The 21,509-nt window shown below is 37.1% G+C and overlaps 1 protein-coding gene across 1 annotated transcript in view; it reads right to left on the bottom strand.

Annotated features, from left to right (window-relative positions):
• Positions 1-240: 240 nt before the first annotated feature.
• The window catches only part of LOC139686831 (protein takeout-like), a 38,164-nt gene continuing 16,895 nt past the window's right edge, over positions 241-21,509 (bottom strand). Inside the window, exons 3-7 of the mRNA XM_071583905.1 lie at positions 12,885-12,977; positions 11,547-11,694; positions 6,957-7,090; positions 3,755-3,913; positions 241-1,732 (exon numbers count right to left, since the gene is read on the bottom strand). Of these exons, the coding sequence (XP_071440006.1) occupies positions 1,581-1,732; positions 3,755-3,913; positions 6,957-7,090; positions 11,547-11,694; positions 12,885-12,977 (686 nt within the window). The 3' untranslated portion in view covers positions 241-1,580. The remainder of the gene's footprint in view (positions 1,733-3,754; positions 3,914-6,956; positions 7,091-11,546; positions 11,695-12,884; positions 12,978-21,509) is intronic.

Genomic DNA, 21,509 nt, shown 5'->3' with positions numbered 1-21,509 from the left:
ATTTTATTACTTATTTGAACGTGCATAGGTGGATATTTGGGTTAAAATTTTAATGTCTCCAAATTAAAAATCTGGAGACATCAAATGCCATCTATAGACTAAAATAAAATCAGGAAAAGAATGTCACCCGAATTAAAAATATACATCAAATATCACGATTTCGCATAATTCGAGTATTTATGTGTTAGATTAAATAAAAATGCAAAATCTTCATTTTTTTTATATTTCTTTAAAGTAAATTCTTGTACAATTCATGTTAAAGACACATATGGTGAAATAAATTACATTTTAAGCCTAAGTGCAGTTTGAGGCCGCAAAGTGATTTGCTACTAGAGTAAATAACATATTTTCCTTTCCTTTAATACTTGGCATTATCAAATCATTGCCAAACACAACCATGATTATCTTTTAACAAAAATGCATTCATAAGGACCAAATAACACGCATCAAACATTATGCATTGACATAAATTAACAAATCTAAAACCATAGTCTATAATCAAACAAGACATAATTTCATAACTACTTATATTAGTTCATCTAGAGTATGTAGGGCAAACTGTGCGGTACTTAGGACATATTTTACATTAAAAAATAGAAAAATCACTTCTTGATACAAAATAATAATTTGATTATCAAACCTAACTACTGAGAAGCAATTCTCTTCTTACATTTCTCCAAGTAAATGCAGGAAATTTCTATATAAGTTATTGCATTTATGAAAATTACTGAACAAGAATGAGGCATATGGATGAAAATTTCTAATTTACCCTCAGAGAAACACTGTAACCTGCAATCTGCAGTTTAAAAAAATACAGAAAAATGAATTACCTCATAAAATGTACTCATGCCAAAATGGCAATTCATTTGGGCTACAAAATCATATTTCAACCTGCTATAGCCTTTGTACTGCCTACTTTTCATTTTGAACTGTAAAAGAAATATTTTGGTACAAAAACATATTCCAATAAATCACTATCACATTCAATTGTCACTAAAATATCCTGTACAAAACATTCTTGTGTGTTTCCTTCTCAATAAAGGGGTTTCATGGGGTACACCGAATACTTGGAAGTAAGCACAACGGTATTCCTTAAAACTTATAAAAAAGGCGAAGAAAACTTTAAAGAATGTTGATTGGACCGAAGAATTGAAAGTGAAAACGAGGAAGGTTCACGATGAATTGATCGCCATGGGTTTTAAAAACATTAGTCACGTTACTTCCTCTGTCTGCACTATGCCAAACACCTCTGCAGAGCCATTTTCGATGGTTTCGGAGACGTGACCCTTTCAAAATCAATTAACCGCAGGTATATCCTTCCAGAAAGTCTTAGACGCACTAACCTATCAGTCGTTTGTCCCAATTTCTGCATTATTGCGCATAAATTCCGGCATGTGCAGCGTTCACTTCTTGACTCGACGTGGCTCGCTGTGACATTCACTGTGGGCGATTACAGTTACCGAAGCAGAGAGTGCGTGGAGCAAGTGATTCTGGGAGTGGTGATAGCGTCAGTGGTGCTTTGGTTTATCCATCTGCTGAATTCTATGCTGATTCTTCCCGCGACGTCAGTTGTTCCCCGCTCATTCCCTCAGCCAGACTTTGATCGGTATACGAAGGAACGCGTCGTTGAGAATCTTCTTGAAGAGTCTGGCTATGCTGGCGGACGCGGCTGGTTTCATTTCGTTGATAATTTCTATGGAATTTTGGTTGAGGAACTGGTTCATCGCGACACCTTTGACACAAGAAAAGGCAGTGATGGTGGATTAGCACGATACTGTTCAGTTCAGCCAGTTCGGGTGTCTTTCCATACCCCGAACTGACATTACTATTCAATAATTATTAATGCTATTAAATGCATTGAAATAGTTATGCAAAATATTTTAACATTTATCCAATTAAAACATTTCCATTTTTATTAAAAGTATTCATTTATTAAAACAATTACATGTTGACAGTCAAAGCAATAATAAATAAACATCTAACTAGTATAAATGAAAACAGCAATAGGGAAAATAACTAGTGTTATATAGTACACACACAAATACATATATATATATAATTATATATATATAATATAATATATATGTATATATTTTTATATTTATATACATATATATCTCTATATATATATAATTATAATATATATATAATAATATAATATATATGTATATATTTTTATATACATATATATATATATATATATATATATATATATATATATATATATATATATATATATACACACACATCTATGAAATCCCGCCATATGGTGAACCAATATTCATTCTCATGGAAATAGATAGAAGGAAAAAGGGTAGGAACACATATATAGGACGAACACAGGAGAGAGTTGGGGAACGCGGAATCGAACAGATCACGAGCGTAAAAATATTTCCCTTGACCGGAGAGCATCTGCCCGGCAAGTGGAAAGATTCGGTGTTCAAGTCTCGGTCAAGGAAAATATTTTTACGCTCGTGATCTGTTCGATTCCGCCTTCCCCACCTCTCTCATATGCTCTTCCTTCATATGTGCTCCTATCCCTTTTCCATGCATCTATTTCCAAGTGCATATATATATATATATATATATATATATATATATTCTATATATATTATATATATATGTATGTATGTATATATATATTTTTATACATGTACGTGTGTGTGCCCATTTATACATAGAAGCACAGAGAAAGGGCACTGCCACATCTAGTTTTGACGGGATTCTGAAGTTGATGACCGTGACGTCGAAACGCCAAAGCTAGATTCGCGAGTGTCCTTTCTCTTTATTCTGTGAATATATGTTTCAATCAAAGTTTTTATAAATTTAAAATACGAATAATATAAATGGGAAATCAAATATATTATACATTATATAGTATTTTTCCATCAATCAGTATACATATTGATAGAATTGAGCTCTTACGGCTAGTAGTATTGAATGAATGTAAAACTCCAATAGCCGTAAACCGTTTACCTTTCTAAACAAAGTACAAATGAAATTAGTTGGCTAACGCCACAAGTCAAGAAGGGGTAAAAAGTAAAACGGAAAGGAATAAGAAAGCCTCACTTCGACTTGTGTTGTCGTGACGATTACCCTTCAGTACGCTGAAGAGGGCTACTTTGTGGCCAAAATACGCGTATTCACCTTTCTTATCCCTTTTCTTTTTACCCCTCCTTGACTTGTGGCGTCAGCCAACTAATTTCATTTGTACTTTGTTTAGAAAGGTAAACTGTTTACGGCTATTGGAGTTTTACATTCATTCAATCAGCATACATGTTAGCATTGGTACAGGCTGCACCAGTCTTCAGTCTAAACTGCTAAAACTGTTAAGTTTAAATTTCGACTTTGTTTAGAAAGGTAAACTGTTTACAGCAATTGGAGTTTTACATTCATTCAATCAGCATACATGTTAGCATTGGTACAGGCTGCACCAGTCTTCAGTCTAAACTGCTAAAACTGTTAAGTTAAATATATATTATAAAAAATGTGGGTTCCCGCGGAAGTCTATTCAAAGCGAAAACTTTTGAAAGCCATTTTATACACTTTCCAAATGTGGTACTGATAGCTCGTTGGCCTGGTTAATCAACGCCCACAACTCGCATTGCGATGACTAGGGGAAACCTATTCAAGGAAGGGTGCCCCAAATCCAAAAGCAAGGTTACGCAGTGCGTGAGGAGCGAATGGAAACGTTTAGCGACTTTCGTCACCCCGTTCTCCATCGTGATGCATCCCCGTAACCGATGAAACTCACCGAGCAAATTGTCGCCGTTGAGGAGGTCCCGCACCCGGAACCTCGCCTTCCCCAGGGCGAAATCCACGACCAATTTTTCCGTCCGCATGAACGGCCCCATTCGCCCAAAGGCCTCCTTCTCCTCCTTCCCGTAGATCTTGGCGAGAGCTGTGACGTCACCTTCGTGGAAAGGAAAGGTGCATTGAGGACAATAAAACGCAACGAAACGTTGATCACGGAACCGTGAAATAATGCGTTTCCGGATCAAAGGAACTTGGTTCTCATTTTCTCTCGGTGGTTTTTGGGGTGCCATGCGATAATGGGTATTTGGCAATAAATATAATGTAATTTTGTCATCACTGTACAAACATGATATCATGGGTACAAACTACACCAGATTTTAGCTAAAACTGGATTGTTAAACTGTAAGTAAAATCAATTAAATGTGTGAAACAAAATATTTTCATTTGAGTTTTTTATATTACATCTTGCATTTGAATAAAATTGAAGCTAAAGAACATACGGCTTGAATAATAAAAACCCAAATTAAAGCTTCTGAGGCTATCTAATGTGTAAGTTAATACTTTATTATTTTTCTGACAAATAAGAGCATTATTAGATAATTTAGTCCTTTATTTCTTTTCAGTCATTTGGAATGAATCAATTAATTACAGACAACATCCCGAGTTGTTCCTTATAGAGAAAAAGTTTCAAGAAATTGGCACGTTTTGCAATGCTATGGAACGAAGTGAAATCTTTCAATAAACGCAGTATTACTGGAAATAATAATTACTGCATGTATGACCCTGACAAGACACACAAATGACTCTTCTATCTATTAATGAGACTAAAAATTTAGAAATGAGTGAGAGATAAACTGCGCAAGATTATTTATAACTCTTGACCATATCCCAAGCTTGGATCCGGGCAGAAATAGTTAAGGACGACTTCCGCTTTTCCAACAGAGGTCACAGATCATATAAGGTCAGAACATAAACTGGGAGAATTTCTCTTCTAAACGGAAATTGCGAGTTGCCATTCGATGTAGTGATTTAAAGACTGAGAAATGTTTTGAAAGCATTAGAAAATTTTGAATTTTACCTATATTTACCGCAGAAATTAGCAGGACTTTTGAAGATTGAATAAACTTAATTATTTAGAGGGCGCATGAGTGATTCGCTTTTCTTCAGGAGTTTATACAGATGCAAAATTTTCGTCGATAGCTCATGTAGTTAAGAGCATCGGCCCGGAAAGTTGAAAGATCGATGGTTCATTCCCGGTCAGGGAAACTTTTTCACACTTGTGATCTGCTCGATTCCACATTCCCCACCATTTCTCTGTTTGTCCTTTATATGTGTTGCTATTCATTTTCCTTACTAACAGGGAGCCTTCAATTCGCAGAAAAGCCGCTAGCAAAAGTGTGTCTACGCTCAGGGAATGTACTTTGAAGAATTTTGAAGTATTGTAGCAATATCTGAAATAAATCTAAACTTTTTCCGAAACTTTTCCCGACATTTTTCATACAAACCAAGTATATATTGACCAGGTAGCCCTTTTATGGTTATAACTAATGCTCGATGCATACACATTTTATTATAGCCAAAAGACAAATGAAAAACGTCACTAAAATGAAAACCATTCACTTCAATATTTCGATGGTCCCTTCATCAGGGCATGGGGATTCCTATACAAACTCGTATGCTTATATGTATACATTCACACATATATGTATATATATATATATATATGTGTGTGTATATATATATATATATATATATGTATATATATATATATATATATATATATATATATACTCATATATACAGAAACATATATAAGGAAAAGGGATAGGAACACACATAAAGGACGAACACAAGGGGATCGAGATGGTGCGGGGGCTAACGTACTGGCCTCCCACCATGAGGGCGCGGGTTCAAATCCCGGCGGTGTTGAATATTTTTCAGAGGTATCTCGATCCCTACTTGAGGTGCTTTGTGGAGGGCACTTTGAGTGAGTACGCCGTCCGTCGGATGGGACGTTAAACTGCGGACCCCTTGGCGCCTTTCGTAAAGAGTAGGCTAATGCCGACGCCGGGTTTCTCTCCACCCTTCATCCTTTCCTGTCCTTCCCCTATGGCGCAAATGACCTTAGCTGTCGGTCGCCTCCCCTCAAAACTACTACTACTACGAACACAATAGAGGTGGGGAAGGCGGAATCGAACGGATCACAAGAGTAAAAATATTTCCTTGACCGGGAATCGTACACCGGATCTTTCCACTTGCCGGGCGGATGCTCTTAACCACTTGAGCTATCGAGGAAACGTAATTTACCCTGAGATCCGTGGGTCTAATATGTCGCCAAGAGCCAAAAGTGCCAAGCGCCGTGGTCAAAAAAATTTCCGGCCTAACAAAGGTACAAAACATTTTTTCTGAAATTTTCTGAAAAATCCTCGTAGCACCATAGTGCCATCTTTGTTTTTCATAAGTTATTAAGCAATACTTTTACACTACACCAACCCGATATGACTTATCCTTTCACGCTTTCCACCATTCAGCTCTCTTCCTACTCGTTGCCATTAATTAAGCGTTTCTGTTCTATCTCTTCCTTCCTATTTAGCGTCAGTTTTAGTCCTTGAGTCCGCCTTTTACCCACTAGTACTCCTCTGCTCATCATTTGTTAACATATTCTATCTTTTCTCACACTTTCCATCCACGTTTTCTTTTATCTTCGAACTACTCTCACCAGCTTCTTCTCATATTTCATCTTATTGGAGATTTGTCAAATATTTTTAGCCTGTTAAATCTTTGGCCTTGTCGTACAAATTAGCAAATGAATGGGTATGTGTGGATAATTGTGGCAAAAGTATGAAAAGTTTACGGCTCGGACCTGACAAAAGCACACAAAGGACGTAGGGATGAAATGAACCATTGAATATGGATCATTAATGATATTAGATATAGTCCTCAACCTCTCTGTTTTTTAGCTTACTCTCGAAATATTCATGTTTTCCATTTATTTCAACATTTATCAAGTTGCCTTTAAGATACGCTGTAGCAACCGCGAATATCTTCGGGAAACGATCACAATGGCACTATCGATAGAGTATTATCATAGAGGTCATAAATATTATTATCATTGTCGAATTTACCATCACATATCTTTATGATTGGTTTTGACATTAACGTAATAATGAATTAATTGCATTAAGAAGGAGAATACTTACTGAATGAGGACAAGAAATCTCCTCTGCTCCTCACTGGCAGAAGCAAAACGTTCCCGGTAACTTCATAGTGTCCAGTGGCCGTGATTTTTGGAATCTTCATCCCAAGGTCAAGTCGGTAGGTTGCCAAATCACTCCTGAAAAATGCCATAAAATAAACTGTTGAACTTAAAATACCTCTTAACATATGCTTAAACTTTGCCCTTTGAATGATTTTGATGTTTACATGCTTTGATAGCACTCTTAAAATTAAAAACAGGTAGCTTTACGAGACTTCAAATAGCCAAATTAAGGATGGCGAAATTATAACGATAGTTAAGAAACATTCATGAATTATTTGGGGTGATATTTAAAATCTAATGTCTGGGAAAGAATTAATGGTCTATACGTTTTATTTTCTAAAACAGGTTGATATTTTAAAAAAAATCTAATATTAATATTGTTCTTTAACAAATGCTTATGTTATCCCCGAGAATTTTCTTGTCATGAGCGTTTAAATAAGAGCAGCAACGGATTCAAACAATAATTACGTCAAATAAAATGATTAAGTAGATAGGATCACTAAATTGGTATAGATTGTCTGCTGATAAATTTAACGACAGTCGTTAAAGGCTGAATCTGACAGATTATTTCCGAATACAATTACCTTTAATATTAGTGGCAAATTTGAAACTAAGATTGTAACCGTCATTAGTTAATGCTGTTCATTAACATTTTGATAAGGTTGCACCGATAGTGCATATACTTACTTCACCGTGAATGTGCGGAATCCACACCCAAAGCCCCCTTGGGTCTATTATGAAAAGAATGTATTCGTAACAATAGTTTGGGGCTAATTGGAGGATTATATTATCAAAAGAGAGATAATGCAAGGTCTTTATGGAGTTATTTTTATTTCTTTTGTGGAGTCGACCGCAAGCTAAGGTCATTTGCGCCATTAGGAATTGGTAGGAAAGGAAATATGGAGAGAAGCCCGGCGTCAGCATTAGCCTACTCTTTTCGAAAGGCGCCAAGGGATGCCCAGTTTAACGTCCCATCAGATGGACGTCGTACTCACTCAAAGTGCTCTCCACAAAACACCTCAAGTGGGAATCGGGATACCACTGAATAAATATAAAAATAAAAATACCTGCTATCTCTGGGATTTGAACCAAGTCTCTCTGGGTGGGAAGCTTGTACGTTAGCCACCGCATTCACTGCAATTGCATCGCGCGAGGCTCTCCCCTTTCTAAACCCAAACTTATCATCCACTAAATAATCATTTGTCCTGTTCTGCATCATTTTTTGATGATCCTGAGATCCACTTTAGCTGCATTGGAAATCAAACTTATTGTTCTGTTGTCGTCACATGATGTAGCCTTTACCTTTTTCGGAATAGGAACTAAAACTGATCTCAGAAAGTCTTCCAGCCAGATTCCTTCCTCATACAGTAGGGTGTTACGAATCAGTCCATATAGTCTCTTCCTCCCACATTTTCCTAAACCCTTCAGTTGTTCCACAGGAATGTTGCCTACCCCCAAAGGCCTTATTTGATACCATCTCCTTTAATGCCCTTTCTATCTCATCGTCGAGTATGCCTGGACCTAAGTTATCTTCCCCTACGTCATGTTCTCTCTCAATGCCTAACCTTGTTGGGCTACGTTCTTTACCATACAGTGCTTCTATATATTTCTTCCATCTCTCTTGGATCTTTTCTATGTCAACTATTATCTTACCCGACTTATTTCTAACTGTTAGCACAGATCCTCCCTTCTTACTTCCCGATAGTGTTTCGAATGTGCTGTATAGCGCACCAATTTCACCCTTCCTCTGCAAACTTTCCATATCCTCACACTGCGTCTTCCACCATGCTACTTTTGCTTTGTTAGTTGCCCATCTCAATTTATTATTTAACTCTTTGTGCTTCATTTTGTCTAAATCTGTGTTAATATTCTTCCATTTCCTTCTCTCATCTATTTTTTTAATGATTTCATCTGTGTACAATGGTTTCCTATTCCACTTCCCATTAACGGTTCCTATAGTTTTTTTGCGGCTTTCGATATCCCTTTTTGATACATTTGCCATTTTTCTTCGGTAGTACTCCGCTCTTTACCGTCATCCATAATTTTTCACAGCCTGCTGATACTCCTTTCTTGTCAATCCATTCAATGCCTTTTTATTTCATTTCTTAACCCACCACCCCTGCTCTATCTGTTTGAAACGGATGCTTCACTTCATTATAACTAAATTATGGTCAGAGTCCCCATACGCTCTCGGGAAGCTGTGCGAATTGATCACACTGTTCCTAAACCTGTGTCTAACCATAATATAATCTAACTGATATTTTTCTGAGTTACCTGGTATTTTATGTGTGTATCTACGCCTTTTGTGGTGTCTAAACTAAGTATTGAAGATTACTAACCCCTGTCTCCTGCAGAACTCAATTGCTTTCTCCCCGCGGTCATTCCTCGTGCCTAAACCGTAGTCCCCCATCTCATCACCATCTCTCCTTCAGCCACCGTCGAATTCCAATCTCCCATCTCTAACAAATGTTTCCCTGCAGCAACACACGCGATTATGTCCTCTAGCTTATCGTATATCCTATCCCTCTTCCTCCGTATGGTTGCTCGGTGGCATGTGTACCTGAACAATGACCAAGTTCGTCGGTTCTCCTTTTATCTCTACCGGTGATATTCCATCCGTTGCTTGTTCTATGTTTACTATGCTTTTCCTACCTCTTCATTTAATACAATGGCAACCCCTCGTTGGCTCTCGTCCCCGCCGCTGTATATTACTCCATAACTATCACTCCATTAATCCCCGCTATCCATCAATCTCACCTCGCATAGACCCAAAATATCTATACTCCCTCTTCCCATCTCTCGCTTGATATTCGCTAATTTTCTTGTCCTCAAAATCGTTCTAACATTCCAAGTTCTTTTTCTAACTCAATTGGATTTCTTCTTCTGCGTCTTGAGTCCTGCTGCTTTCGGTTTTTCCTTGCAAGGGTTACGTGAGGTGTCGGCCGCGATAGCCTTGCCTCTCCCGCTGCCGGGTATGACCCACGGCCGATTGGGGCAAGTCCAGAAGATGCCAGGACTCTTTTCTCTGTATTTTTCATCATATAAATCTTGGGAATAATCTTGGGTGTTTTCCCCTGCCCTTTCTCAATAGTGTTTTTAACGTGATACCATCACTCAATGGCCGCCCCACTGGGGTCAGACGCCTTTGCAGCCGCCTCACTGAGGAACAGACGCTGCGCGAACTAACTTTCGTCTGGATCTTAACCTTCGACCTATCTGGCATGGGTGACCCTTCCAGGAACAATTATCATTACTCCCGCCAGTACAGATCTAGGGATCACCGGAACGCACAAGCCCTTCCACCGCGTCAAGGTTGTAGTCTATGTGAGGGACTCTCCCGATATCATAACAGTAATCCAATTTTACAAAAGGCGTAACAAAAAATGGTAAAATAATATGAACACATTATTCATATGAAATTTCAATAAATGGCATCAGGTGAATAGGTAATTCTTTCATTCATTTTCGCATCAAATGTTGGGAAAATTCAACCGGTTTTTCTCACGGCTAGACTGAAACAAATCACTTTATGATGAGAATGAGAAGGGCTGCGTCTGTTCCGCTTCATTAATCATCTTGCACCTAGGTCAATGTCGACATTAGAATATCTGCTTATTATAAAATAGGATAGTGTGTGACACTAATATACCTAATGATTCAGTTTATCTGCTTCAGGCATAATGTTCAATTAATTGGCTATTGGTCATTGTTCGGGGAAGAATCATTCCTTTTTTTATTTGAATTGCTTTCATCTTAGGCTCCCGGCACTTGCTAACATTATCCTTGTAATCCAAGATTCTCCTCCTATTTCCGTCTTTGTTTAACACTTCACCTTTCATTCATGATTTAGTATACGCTAAACTCTCTCAATAATATAATTATTGTTCTTCAAATTTCCTGTATTTCCTTCTCAATTTTCATTAAAATCATCTCAAACCTACCAACAATCATTTCGTCTCCATAATTGTTCCTTCTACTCAAGTTATTTGTTCCATCCTCGTTCAAAACTATAAAGTTTTCAAATCCGGACCCGTTCCTCTAAGAGAATCTTCATAAAACATACAAATAGCCGGTGTTTACATAGTTCAAATAGAACAGTAGAGGAAAAAATAAGATAACTGATAATATGATTATCGTATTAGTCAATTGTTCTTCCACACTAAATGTCACGAACAACAGGCTAAAAATTTAAGTAACATTTCCAGAAAGATGTCACTCATGTTAAAGAATATTTGCCAGATAAGTTATAAAAATAATAGATTTTTAAACCTATTAAATACACATAAATATCTCCTTCTGGTTGGTGGGCCCTTGTTCGGTTTCTAATGATTTGGTGCCCTCAAGATATGCCACTTTTCCAACTCCAGGCTTTATTAGGACGGAAAGGGAAAAAACTCCTCAAACTCTCCCCTCCAACCCTGATGAATAAATTTCATGCATAGCATAGGGCTTACTATATGGTCAGCTTCAACTTCACCGATAAAAGTAACCTCCGAATAGTTCACTTTGGCTCATAGAGCTTAAAACTCACTTGACAGCAACGACGGAATAATTGCTTGCCCCGTGAACTGTGAGGTTGGTGAAGACAGCCCGAACATTCACTGGGCCGTGTCCGTTCTCCATGGCCATCTTGTCGATCTTGAGAGGTTCAATTGGTGGCATTTCTAATTCTGGTATACCTATAAAAAATAAATAACATTGTTATCTTTAAGTTCCACCCTCGCAGAATTTTTTCGATAAATTATTTTTAAACGAAAGTGTACTGCCCTCGTGTTACTTAAGCATATCGTATGTTTAAATATAAGTAACATTAAAACCAATACCAAATAGAATGAAACATTTAGTAAATACAAGTATATTTTGGTCTCTTGCATAGTAGTGAGTTTATATAGTGTATTTTGGTTGGAATCGACCAACCAAAAAGTCTCGCCAGCGCAAAAATTCTTCGTTTTCCTTAATAGCTTCTCTAAGAACTTGAAGATTCGTTGATATAAAATTCTGAGATACTACTCTTTTAAATTTGACCTCATGGGACGCTTGATGACCTACAAACTTAAAATAACTTTGAAATATTCATTTGGAGCAACTGGGGCACGCGAAATTCTCATAACATAAAATTGTAATGCGGTTTTTTTTCTGGTACTCGTTGAAGTCTGACGAAAGGATATCATGCGTAATACCAGTACTTATATAACCACTTCAATGCAAATGAAGGCTGATTTGTTTTTCAAAAAGGTATTTTATAAATAAACTAATTAATTTGAATATTCCTTTAAGGTTCCTTAACTTATGGTTATTATTCAAGAAGTGTGCAAGGAAATAATAATAAAGATAGACCCTATGATATGAAGACAACAAATAAATTAAGAGCAAAACAAAGAGAGAAGATGAATGCAGAGAAAAAATTAATATCTTGCCATTCGTGTTAATTAAACGTTTCAAAAATGTTTTGAAGTGGAATAATTGGCTGCCGGCATTAATCTGTCTGCGTTTAAGTGACAAAAACAAAAATCTAAAAGTTTCTAAATTGAGATCGTTATGAAAATCAACTAAAATAAAATTATATTGGAAGTACTGAAGATAACTAGAATACATTTCTATAGTAGTTATCAATCTATTTAAGATTATCCATTTTCCTTCTAAGCTTCCTCGCAGACACAAATGTCCACCGGATTTTGCAAACCTTTTTTGTAACCAAAATTATTTCGAATGATTGAACTTGCTGCAGCTGTCGGCAGAAGATGAAAAGAATAAAATAGAAGTTATAGAAAAGAAATTATCAGAGTTTTAAGGAAAGAAACTTTGAGTTTATTAGCTTTTAATTGACTTCGGTATTAAATTTTATGTGGAATATTTTTTTACAGCTTACCTTTCACCAAATATGGCCTCAAATGATTGAAGGTGTTCTTGATACAGGCGTTGAGGTCCCTGTCTTCTTTCTCACAAGGGAGAATGTACTCGGCTGAGGAAAAGAGAGAGAAATATTAGAGAAGTTATATTTACGAAAAAAAATTATCACTCTTTATTTCCATATTCAGTTGAATTTTACCCGAAAAGACACAAACTATACCGACAAATTCTGATATAATGAGCATATTTACCCGAATGAAGGTTTTGCGGGTTTCACTTAGAAATGGTGAAAGTACTCTATCTCAGAAATGGACATTTTTTTGGGATCTTGAAAGCCTACTGCCACATACTCGCATTGTTTTTTCATTTTTTTATCCATTTCATGGTGAAGTTTCACCGATGAGGTGGTAAGGAAATATCTAAGTTTAAATTCTCAATTTAATAAAACAACATTACTTTGCACGTCTAATGCCGATTTTTTTGTTTTATCTACTTAAAAATTAGTGATTGTACATAGCCAGTAAATCATATCATAAGTATTCTTTTAAACTCGATCCATGAAGTTGAAAATCGTTCCAAAATAATTCCCATTGACCTCAACTTATTTTTCGTAACTTGCAAGCTTTGGAACTAACTGTAGAAAGTAATATATTAATCTCAAAACAACATTTTGTACTTTCTTACTTAAGAAAATTAATTGAAAATAAGAATAAATGGAAAAATATTGGGAAAACAGAATGTATGGGGAGACATTGGAGAATTTAGCACACAAATTTTCTTTAACAAAAATTAAATGAGATTAAGTAAATCTAAAGTCCAATATAAAAAGTGTTTTCTATACTTTTTATGCAGAAAAATGTGGAGGAACAATTAATTCTTATTTCCCTTTCCCTAAATAGTTAATCTTCCACTTTGCGACTTATTACTTGATATGCATATCATCAAATAATCGAGTAAACCGCCTACTTAGATGGAGTTGGATTCTTGGAAAATCTTTCAGACCACATTACGCAATAAATTACAGTATCGAAATCATTTACGTTTAAGTTAATAATTGAAAGAGTGCCATGATTATATTTCTCCGTAACACAATTTCCAAAAGCCTATCCTGTTATATCTAGTTCAAATTCATACCGTTTTTACATTTATGGTATAACTGCACAAGTGGAGTAGTCAAGGATTAATTCATTTCTCAAACTTGTTACTGAAATAAGTTAATGCACTCGTATTCGCGGGCCAGGCGAACCGCTCGACCAGCACCGGGTGGTTTGGTGAAAGCCCCCTACAAAACAGTCCCAACCCGTGACGAGGAAGCAAGTCTGCCGGGCAAAAAGGTCGTTAGAAAGGGTATCTTTCCCACGGAAAATGCATAATGCTAGTTACATTATGCGCAAGACATGCGCATAGTCTCGTCTACGCGGAGGGAATCGAAAAACGCCGCTGCACTCTCACACATTACGCTTAGAATGCGGAAGATCGCCTTTTGCGGATTTAACCCCAGCGCGGTTCTTTCTTCACCCCCTCTATCCCTCCACGTGAGCAAGGTTACGCAATGGCGCGAAAGCACCGGAGTCGAATGCTGCGCGTTTCGCGGAGGAATGAAAGAGATCCCACGTGGAGTCCGAAGCGGGGAAAAGCCCATTCGCATTTTATTTTCTCTCGCGTTTTTATCGAAATGCATGATTCAGTGGGGAATGGGGTGGCAGGAGGGAAGTCTGTTTCACATCGATTCCGGCCCGGCTAATCCCTCATCGGACGAAATAAGAAAGCGAACACGGTCGACATACGCAAGTCACGGCGAAGAATTGGGTCCCAGGTGATGAAGGGTATGCGTAAAAATCTCTTCCCTCTTTCGTCACTTCCGCGGTTCGTAACGCCGGTAATGATTCATCGTCCGTGGAACACACACCTGAGGTACTACCTAAATTTTTCCTTCGATCCACTCAGTAGTTGAGGAAGTGGACGATCGACAAAGGAGTACGCATATTGAGCGGGAGTTGTTGAATGTCAACCAATCCTCTCCGAATGTAATTGATGGGTGATATGGATGAAGAATTCAATCATATCTACATATACCCCATGACTGGAATTGAGAATCATTTTGATATTTTTTTCCTAAATTATATGAAGCCTGCACCGATATTTCGATTAACTCATGTAACTTCATATCTGTCTTAACAAGGCGTAAATGAAGGAAGACTAACTTGGCAGATTCCTCTAGAATTTTATTTTTCACGACCATTCTTTTCTTGCCAGTCAACATCACCTCATGAAGTTGCCTTGCGACGAAACCATGGTCGTGAAAAATAAAACTTCCATATAAATCTACCAAGTTAGTCTTCCTCCATTTACGCCTAGTATGAATGACTTCCAGCAAGTAACACCGGATACAGTATTTTTTGCCTTAACATTTAATTCATACTACATTATCAATATAGCAAATTTTACGCAATGAGAAACATTTTAATTGATTATTGACAATCGACGAAAGATATTTGAAAATTTTTTAGCATCATTGACAAAAACGATGAATTAGGTCGAGCACGAAATTCAGATTTTAGCCCGAGTACCAAATTTCTCGATTTTAAGATTAAACAAATGAAACTAAAAAATAAAAAGGTGAAATGCAGTTAAAGGAAAACCAATTCGGATTACGGAAAAACCGAGGAGCAAGAGAGGCATTACTCAGCTTGAGGGTAGGGGCCGAAAAATTGATCCATGTAAACAAGCCATTATATGTGGCATTCGTGGACTTGGAGAAGACCTTCGACAATGCCGAATGGAAAAAATGTTCAAGATACTAAAAGCACTTGTAATGGACTAAAACGACAGAAGAATAATCCATCACCTTTAAAAGAATCAGGTAATAACCATGAACATGAAAAACGGAAGGAAAATAGATTTACCACGATACATAATCTAATAAAAATATTACCGGACTGACATAAAAGCACACGAACCTGTGATCGAACGAAGTCTCATTCTCGTCCAACGAGTTTTCTTGCAGAGCCATCAAATTGAAAGATAACCACGAACAAATTTCCATAACTTGTGCCTATACCCCTTTATTCTAAACTTCTTCACTGTCCCCTAAGCACCTCATACAGCACCTTTATTATGCAGGAATTTCTATCAAACACGTCTCAGTTTTTAGATGGCACAACATATCCGTTGAGACACGAATTACAGTTCCATATGTCGACAGCTTGCCTTTCAGTCTTCACGCCATTCTCTCAAAGAGACTTGAAATCCTTCCTGTAGACCCGGATGGTACGGCAGCTTATCTGTTGGCTTCCCACCCAAAGGTTTTGGGTTTTGAATCCCGGTTGTTACAGAATATTAGTGGTAGCCCGATCCCAACTACACTATTGAGTATCATGTGGAGAGAACTTTAAGTTAGTACGCCGTCCGTCTGATGGGACGCCAAACCGGGGACTCCTTGTTGCCTTCCGTTAAGAGTACGCTCCACCATTCCTCCATTCCCTGAAACATGCTAGCACTACCAGATAACCCGTTTATCCCTTCTAGCGCAAATGACCTCTGCTGTCGGTTGCCTCACCAAATACTTACCACTACTTCTACGAATCATTCCTTCTCAATTTATTATGTCGGGTAGTGCAATATGTAATGCCGTCCCAATCCTCTGGATAAGCTATCAAACGCTCTACACAAACAAGGATTTCTATTACGAAACTTTTGGAGTATTTGTCCGCCCATTCAACCAATCTCCCTGATGTGAGCATATCGTTAACTTCCCTCAAAAATGAGTTTAACTATGCTCCACCCTGTTATATCTATTTATCTGTCTACATTTCTTACGGGTCAAGTATTTTCTATGTCTTTTCTATGTATATGTTCATGCCGTTATGGTTTCTATATCTTTTTCCCGTTCTTCTACCTCGAGTGGTACGCACCAAAGCAATAAATTGTTTAGTTTTAGATTTAAATTAAGTTACCGACGCTGGTTAATGATGATATACGTAAATTGTTTTGGTCAAATCAGTCATATTTACTACTAAATTGAATTAAATAACCTAAATTATAATAATTTACTACCAAAACATCACTTTTTTCAATAATCATCAGCACAGACAAGAGAATTCATGATAATTGAATAAGTACACTTATTCATATATGTACATCCAAGCTTTGCATTATTAAGGAAAATATATTCTCAGTGATTTTTTTATACATTGTTGTGTAATATATTACAGCTAAAATACCCGGTCCCATTATTCAACCATTATATATTTCCACTAAGTTATGTCTGAAACCATTTATTTAATCAAAATGCAAACCAGATGATCGTAATTCCAAGTATTGACGAATACACATGCAAGGAAATAACGTTGAAAGTTGAACTACTCTCCTACATTTTATGCAAATTTCAGATATTCCAACGCGGTTACCAGTAGAGACCTGCAATTACGATGAACTAACTACTGATCAAATGATAATTTTCTCCGTTGAACTATCACTGTGAGTGTTCTCACTTCTGAAAGATTAAATTTCGAGGAGGAAATGGGAATGAAAGAAGAAAACTATGAAAGCATTAGCGGTCGCATATCCGTGCCAATGTGCGCGCGCATAAACTGACACACAGACGTAAAATTTTGATTTGTTTTTAATTTTCATCAGTATGTACATAAAAGTATTTTTATGCATAAAAAGAAAGATCTGCTGGTATTTCCATAAATTTATCAATGCTAAATGATTAATTTTAATCTCAGTTAAATTATACACAGGATGTATATGACCAGTGTACTGGATATTTTATCGCCATGTACTATATTTTACTTTTAATAATGAATACCTTCATTCCTTAAGGCAGAAAAAAATTATTGTTTTGACACCTTTTCTTTGACCTTTTTATCCTTTAAAAGTTTCGGTAAGGTGCATTGTTATCAAATATTATCTCCCTTAAACTTGATTTGGCTATTTTCAACTCTTAGTCAAGATGAACAATTTGGTCTTCTGTCAATGAAAAATATACATTCTCTTTCCTAACCTAAGATTGTACTTGTTAATCTTCCATCCTTAACTCCCCAAACAAATCATAGATTCCAGGATAAACTTTGTCGAATCTATATTCGAAGTTTGAATAAAAACTTTGCGGTTATGATGAAAATTATTTCGCTCACCACAATCGTATTCATCGCGAGGGTGGTAATCAATTATATGGCAGCAGATTGACGAGTTGACGGTGGAGAGTGAAGAGATTCGAACTTCTCCCTCAACCCCTCGGCAGCACGAAGCTCATCACAATCAAGTTGCATGGTGATTTTTTTTATTGCTTCCTCAGGCCCTTCCGCCGAGGTACGGTGACGTAACCACCGTTCGTGGAATACCACCCGTATTTTTACGTCCAATGCCGTCACGCGTTCAACTCTCCGGAGCAACAACGCCCGCAGCGTTGGCCTCGTCACGCGGGATCCTTCCGGGCGGCCACGGTGCAGGCACCCCCCTCCGGAGAAAGTCTTTCCTCACATAAGAAGAAGGCCCGAATGCCCCACTCCACCCCTGGATAGCAGACTCCCTCAAACCCGGCTCCACATCGATCCCTACCACTACCGTCCTCCTTTGCCCTCATACTCCTCCCTCTGAGGCGAGATACCCTCTCTCTCCCTGCTTTTACGGTGCCCAGAGAGCCCTCCTTCCTGCCTCCCATACCCTCCTTCTCAATACCTCCCGTTCCGTAAGCTCTAGGGAGTGCCGCCGCGTCCCAACTTTCTCTTTTCCCCTGACCGTGGAGGAATCAGCGGTGGAAGGGGTTCGACACACCTGCTATTTCCCCAGACTACACCCTCCCTCTCTCTCCATTTCATCTTGCTCACTTCAGTCAACAGTCGCGAACTAATCTTTTCCATGCTAATTGGATTGCGCGCGAAGTACTTGGGAAAATCGATGGAAAATGTCAGTGCGCGAGGGACGTAGGGATTCATGGTACTAAGTTTAACCCGAAATGAGTTCCTCATCGTGATCTGGAACACCGAGGCCTATATTTCCGTGACTCTTATTAAGAAAAATGGGACTTTATCCTTTTAGACAAATTAACAAGGAACTTGAAAAAGAAGGGAAACTGTAATCCGAAGATTGTCTCTGATTGTAAAGCTTGTCTGACTCACAATGAGATAATTTTGCTTCTCTGGTACATTCGGTAAAAATTCTACGAAATAGAAAATTAAGGTTTCCTTCAAAATTTGAACGTTGGATGCCAAAAAGTCCGGTCTGATTTTGTTTTCTTTTACCTTTCTTCCATCTACACGCATCAAACGATGTTATGGATATTTTAAGCATAACCTTTGGTGCATATCCCATGACTTCTCCAGTGAGAACAAATTCTAAATTGCTACATATCCTTCATTGGTTAATTTATCAGTAATCACTAAATTTACACCATCCACGTACATTTAAAAGCAAACACGTTTTAAAATCCATAACGGCTTCATCATTCCTTTACTCATGTCTCATGTATTCATCCCTTTTTAGAATTTGAATGAGCTCGTCTAATAATTAGACTTCATCTAATTGAAAATAGATCTCTTCTTATTTTGTTATTAGCCTACCCTCATCCACATCTGAGCACCGGAAGAAGTTGTTGAACGTATGTACAAGTATATAAGGCAAGGCTTATAAGTCTGATCATTTCTACGTAAAATAATTTATATCAAGCTAAATCTATAATGGGAAACTCGGAGAGCTTAATGACTGAATAAAAATTCATATTCCTCTTCTGACAAATGTAGAGCCATTCACCACATTCCTATATACCTTCAAATTAAAACTTCAGGATGATTTAAGGATAATATTTAGCATTAAAAACATTGTTTTAATTGTCATTTTTTGTTATTTTAATTAAATACGTAAAATTTTAAAAATTAATGGCACAGAAGGATTTTCTTCTTAAATTAAAGATGTTTCTCCATGCAGCTCGTATCAATCATAAAATTTAATTTTTTTACTTAAAATCCATAACGATTATTTAAACAGTATTATTTAGTGGAAGGGACGATCGTGAAGATGCCGTAGTTACCCTACGGCATCTTCATGATCGGGAAAACAAACAAAAAACAGTTGATGAAGAGCAACTCGTAAATTAATGAAGACAGTTTGTGTATCATACCTTTAAATTCGTGTGTTTAATGTTGCACGCAATATTATCAATAAATTGAGGAGAAATTTTGAAGGGGAAGTAAGAGTTTATTCCGCAAAATATAAAATTAAATCAAATTTCAAGTAATCATTCAATGAAAAAATAAGTTATTTTAAATAATCATCTAGCGAATTTCGTAAAGAGAAGAAAACCTCATGGTCATCATTCGTGTATAGATTAATTGTGGTGATTGTTATCAAGATGTCTAAATTCCTCTCGTGCCTTTTCGGAAGCAAAATTCTCTCAGTTGAACTAGGTAATTAAGAGCTGTAGGCAAGCAGCATTACTCTACACAAGTACTCATAGATATGGCAAGTATGAGCAATCAGATACTCATCTAATAACGCAGACTCAGATTGGCATTTCTCTTCATAACATTCATCCGTGTTTTGCCCATCCAAAAACCCGCACGCTTTCTAATATCCTGAATTTAATTATGCTAAATTGTTAAGTCGTATACGTTGTTTAATTAAGTGGCAAAATTATATTCCAAAGGGTTCTCAGGTTCTTGGGCGGTCCGGTTCCACTAGCGTGTTAAGAAAAATTAAGAGGAGAAACAGGAATCACATCCAAAAAATATTCACGGTCACCAAATGTGGTTATTCTGGTATACGACGGGGCGGAAGACAAGTTTCACCGACTCATTTCTCTCTCTGAATTCGGTTGATGGATGCCCTAAGCCACTAAAATGAACTCTAGGGATTCCAAACCGAATTTTCGTCTCATGATTGGCATTCTTCAACTGTTCCTAGGCTTCGTTGAGTTTCTCTTTCAACTTAATAAGGACCAACTTTTTTTGGCTAATCTTCTTCGTTTGATCTCCCTCCCGGAACATTCGGTAAGCTGCGCAGAAAAAAAGTCGCAAGAAAGATTAAACTGTTAGATGGATCAAAATTTCGCAGATAATTATATAAAAAATGAAAGCAGTTTCATAAATGAGGTTTAATAATTTCCTTAAACTTCCTTAATCAATCATTATATAGGTTCTGTTGCCTTTCATATTACTCTCGAGTGTCTTTTCTTCTCCAATCTTTTCCATTGACCTGGTAGGTTTACAAATGAGCATAACTAGATCCAACGTGATCTCTAATAGAAAAAGAAATGAAACCAATATACAACGACATCACATTGTTTTCTGCACTTAAATGTTTTAATTAGGAAAATATTCTTTTAAGAAATGTAATTCTAGGACGAGTGTATGAAATCCCGCACCTTTAATCCGATAGTCGGAATATGCGTATATTTCAGGAGAGTAAAATGAAAAAATTCTATCAACAAAATATATTCCCTATGATACTGATTGAGCTTGGGATACTCCTTGGTGCCATTTTATTAATATTGATGTGAGAGATGACCAAACTGACACAATGACGCTTAACTGTTTTCTTTCGCTACCATGAATCGTATCCTAAAAGACCAATTCTAACAAGGTCATGATTTTTCTTAGCCTCATATTTGGTATGCCCTCATTTCAACTGAGCTGTGTAACAC

Source organism: Hetaerina americana, unplaced genomic scaffold, assembly GCF_022747635.1.
Source record: "Hetaerina americana unplaced genomic scaffold, ioHetAmer1.1.p SCAF_15, whole genome shotgun sequence".
Lineage (NCBI taxonomy): Eukaryota > Metazoa > Arthropoda > Insecta > Odonata > Calopterygidae > Hetaerina > Hetaerina americana.
This window is presented reverse-complemented; position numbering and strand designations above follow the sequence as displayed.